Below are 4,665 nucleotides of genomic sequence, written 5' to 3'. Positions count from 1 at the left end.
CGTCACTTGGTGACCTTGTTGGCCACATCCGAAACATGCTCTAGTCTGGCCCAAGCAAGGGCCATTCCCATGCCTTCTTCCACACAATCGACAGGCAGCGTTAGAATAGTAGTTCTGCTTCGCAATATTTTTCCTAACGAGAGGGACAAACCGCATATTTCCAGTCATAAGCCTCCTTCCAAAGTTGCGGTTGTCCCTAGCTGGGGTATACCTTGATCCAGAAGCAGCGGCCCTATCCACTAGATCACGCTCAATAGCTTGCCCCGCTCATAAATCTCATTATAGTCCCTTAGATTCAGCAATATCATCTGGCTGCAGAGGTCTGGCTTCAATCCATCTCAAAACCTTCGGGCCCTATCCAACGGGTCCTCCACCATCCTCGGGGCAAACTTGGACAATCTAGCAAATTCTGCCCCATACTGGTCTACTGTCATATGTCCCTGACGAAGCCTCATGAACTTAGCCAACTTTTGCTCCCGTGCACTCTCAGAAAAGTACTTGCCATTGAAGACTTCAACGAACATAACCCAAGTCTGAGCGGTACCAGCAAGGAGCACTCTTCCTCTGGTGGCCTTCCACCAATCACTCACATTTCCTTGGAGCTTGTACACCGCCAAGGTTACTTTCTCTTCCTTGGTGCACCCTAGTACCTCAAAAGCCTTTTCCAATTCCTCTATCCACAACGATACAGCCTCGGGGTCGCCTTTACCATCAAACTTAGGGTGCTTTAACTTCAAGAACTGCTCAACTAACTGATGCATCTGCCTATTCGCATTCACTTGCCCTTGACCATGATTCCCATTTCTATAACAGCCCGAATTTCGACGTAATTCCGGGATCAATAAAATTGACAATTTTCGCATTTCATTTTAGTAAGTCTCGCCCAGAGCTGATCACTCTTGGGATACTAACCAATAGGGTATGGCTAACTAGGAAACGGTACGTGGACTAGGGACTCGACAGTGAACGGGACACCGATCTCGAGATACGATGAGTGAATATTTTGGGCCAACGTGGGCCGATCTTAGGAAAGGTGATGGATTTGGTTTGGCCAAGGCCAACGATGTACAATCGGATCGCAGGTGATTCTGCAAGACCGAAAGTGCACGTGGCCAACCAGTCCTGAACCTGAACCGAACGATCGTGATCTTTGGAACTAATGATAATTTCTCATTCTCTCAATGATCGGGACCGTCGTAATTCGAATAACCCTAGGTCGATACGCGTATGTCCTAAACAGCCGCCCGTTAGCCAGAGACCCTGAAATTGAAACTCGAGCGAGTTTTGATCACGAAATTGGGCCCGGATTTCGATGTCGATTTTCGAAGGCTTAAGAGACTATTTTTGGGAATCTGACGTCATATAACGCTGGCCACACACGTTTGGAGTTAGTACGAGTAAAAAGTGGAATTTCGGTCCGGAGGTGAAAAATTACGGTTTTGCCCCTGTGGGCACCGAGGCTGGATTCGGAGGCCGTATGAGGTTATTTTTCGCGGCCAAGGTTATTTTGGGGTGGCCACGCACATTTAGAGTGGTTTTGGCCAAAAATTGGAATTTCGACAAAAATTGGAAAAACAATATTATTTTATTCCCGAAACTTCGGCGTGGATTTTCGAGGGCTTGCGCGATGAATTTCGCGATTCCGACGCCATATTATGTTGGCCACGCACATATGGAACACGTATGTGCGAAAATTGAAATTTCGGTTCGAAATCGGAAAATTACGAAAATGCCCCTAAGACCATTTTATTTAATTCCGAAAATTGGTCAAAATTTTGGGGTTAACCAAGGTTAATTGGGATTAAACCAGGTCTGGTCAACTATGGTTAGGGACAAAAGACCATTTCACCCCTAAATTATTGGATTAGGGCAAATCCTAGCCTTTGGATCAAGGGCAAAATTGTCCAATAGCTCTAGATCTTGACACTTGGATTCCACCAAGGCAGTGTTGACTCAGTTTGACCAGACTATATATATATATATATATATATATATATATATATATATATATATATATATATATCTCTCTCTCGCAAAGTTCATTCGGCCATTTCCCCCAACTTCTTCTTCCTTTTTCCCTGTTTCTGTTCTGCCGTGGACATTTCTGTCCATTCTGGTACTGTTCACGTCGGAACAGTACCAGCCGGAGCTGCCCTCGCCGAGCCAGCACCACCAGCAGCCACTTCCGCCTCTGTCCAGCCCTTTCTCTCTCCCTTTCCCTCTCTTTCTCTCACTTTTTCTCTCTCGGTAAAGCACCGCCGCCGCGTCTGAGCCTCGCCGGAGCTTCGCCGGAGCTTTGATCGCCATTCCGTCGCCACCCAGCCGTCCAGCCCGCCCTTACGTCGCCATCCAGCCCTGTTCATATGGTGTCCCCCGTACGTACTATTCATCGCGTCCGTACGGATCACTGTTCACGCCGGACCGTGCGGCCGCCGTGCCGTCACTGCCACTTCGCCGGCCACCGTTTTCCGCCCGTCCGTACAAGTCCTTACCGCGTGAACAGTACCGCCGTGAATAGTACCGCGTGAACGGTACGCGCGCCGGGAATTCCGCCACTGGTTTCACTGTTCATCAGTGATCGGCCGCCGTTCCCCGTCGCCGTGGTCCAGAAATTAAGTGAGTAAAATTCCTAAACCCGGATTAGGACTGTTAGTGCGTTTTTCTGGACTGGTTTAGGTATTATCGGTACAATTTGGACTGGCTTAGATAGTATCAGTGTGTATTTCAGACTGGGTTGAGGACGGATTGGTAGAAATTATCATTTGGAAATTTAGTGGATTAATGAGAATTATTTGGGGAGATTAATTGGATTAAATGACCAGTTTATGAGACCGTTGGAAAATTACCGGGTATGTCCGGGTTGACTGATTGTACGTCAATTGTGCTTAATTGTGATTGATTTCGTACTGCTATGTCGTATGTGGTGTGGCTGATTTTATGGAGTGCGATTGGCCATTGTTTGGTTTACAATGATTTACTGATTTGTGAATCGCACGTTAGGTCACACGGTATTAATTGGGCCAATTAAGCACGTGTTGTGACATTGGATGTCTGAATTATATTGGTGCTCGTGGTGCATTGCATTGCATAACATGGACACGCATTGCGTATGCCAAGAGTGAGGCATGTGATGAACTTGCGCGAGAATGCGTGTCTGCTATGAGCATGTGATCACCTAAAATACCTTGAAGCGTTATACGCTGGGTTCAAATAATAATGAGTTGTGTGATCACCTAAGGACCTTTGGGTCATGACCTTCGGGTCGATACCGTCCTCATGCACTTTGAAGCAGGACGATGCCCGGTACGTCCGGAAGGCGACCATCCTCATGCACTTTGAAGCAGGCTCTGGTTCGCAAGAAGAACAATGTTGTGCCTCATGCACTTTGAAGCAGGCTAGAGACACTGGGCCAGATCGGTTGCTGCGCCTCATGCACTTTGAAGCGGGCTAGACGCACCGGGCCGTGAATGTTGTTGACTCGAGTCGTAATAAATAGTAAATTGGGCGATTGCCAGTGTGCCAGTGTGGGCCAGTGGGCCGGGAAACACACGTGACATGTCGACGACATTTGCATGCATGAACATGCATGGACTGGCATGCGAGTGTGTGAGCCTCGGTGCATGAGCATGTGATTGGCGTACGTGTGATAATATGTGCCACCTACGTGCCGTGATTATTATATATTGAACTGCCTAACCTGCAGGGTCGGAGGATTATTTGATTGTTGTTGCACTATGGTTTTACATATTTATTTTCCGGTCAGGAGATTGCATGCTAGCCTGGCCTAGGTTTAGGGGTTGAACTCACTGAGATTCGTCTCACGGCTGTGTAAACCGAAACATTTCAGACCCCAGCCGTAGGATGCCGAGGAGAGCGCCTCTTTTTGGTATACTGCAATTCATCCAGCGGTCATCTAGTGTGCACCCTTGTGGGGATGGACCTACAGCCATGGTCGAGGAAGCTGAGGAGCCCGAAGTGATATACGCTGACCCCTTTTTACTGAGTGGCTGCTGACTGTGTGTTTTCTCGGCCGTTGTATAAATGAATTTTGTAAAAAGTTTCCTATGGTAATACTAGTATACATATTTTCAGAGGTGCTGTTTACTTAATGTACTACCTTGGTCTCATGTGTTTTATTGTCAGGGTGTATATATATATTTATATACGTGCTTCTGCATGTGTTTGATCTCTGATTGGGCGTTGGGTCGGCGATGCTTCCTGGGAGCGTCGCACCAAAATCGACCGTGACGGGATGTTGCGTTCCAATGGGGTACGGGGCGTGACATCCCCGTTTGATTTGGTATCAGAGTATGGTCAGCTCAGTCCAATTAGGTCGAAGCCTGGAGTGATAAGGAGCGATGAGACCCTGGGTAGCCAGTAGGGTGACCTCGTGTGCTACATGCATCTCCTAACATTTGTGTTTGATTGAGTGCCTACTGGTATGACCCGTAAAGTGCAGGTGCGGCAGGACCTGAGGTGAGTACGTGAACTCCTTGGGTGATGTGTTGATTGGCTCTTGTTAGGCCGCATGCTGGTTGCTTAATTGTTGTTTGATACCTGCCTAGGACTTAGACTGGGATAGATTGGTTTAAGTCTTTAATTCCTTAATGGAATTATAGCAGGTAGTGGAATAGCTGAGTCGTGAGGATGAGTAGAAGAAAGGAT

General features: G+C 47.5%; 1 protein-coding gene across 1 annotated transcript; it reads right to left on the bottom strand.

The window, feature by feature from the left end:
- Nucleotides 1–338: 338 nt before the first annotated feature.
- On the bottom strand, nt 339–761 carry LOC115666991 (uncharacterized). The gene has a single exon (XM_030588629.2). It carries the CDS (start codon nt 759–761, stop codon nt 339–341), a length of 423 nt encoding a protein of 140 aa, XP_030444489.2.
- Nucleotides 762–4,665: the final 3,904 nt, after the last annotated feature.

Source organism: Syzygium oleosum, unplaced genomic scaffold (assembly GCF_021117445.2).
Source record: "Syzygium oleosum isolate NSW1041296 unplaced genomic scaffold, Sole_v2.1 Sole_v2.01, whole genome shotgun sequence".
NCBI lineage: Eukaryota > Viridiplantae > Streptophyta > Magnoliopsida > Myrtales > Myrtaceae > Syzygium > Syzygium oleosum.
Note: the sequence above shows the minus strand (reverse complement) of the source record. Positions and strands in the feature narration are given on the sequence as shown.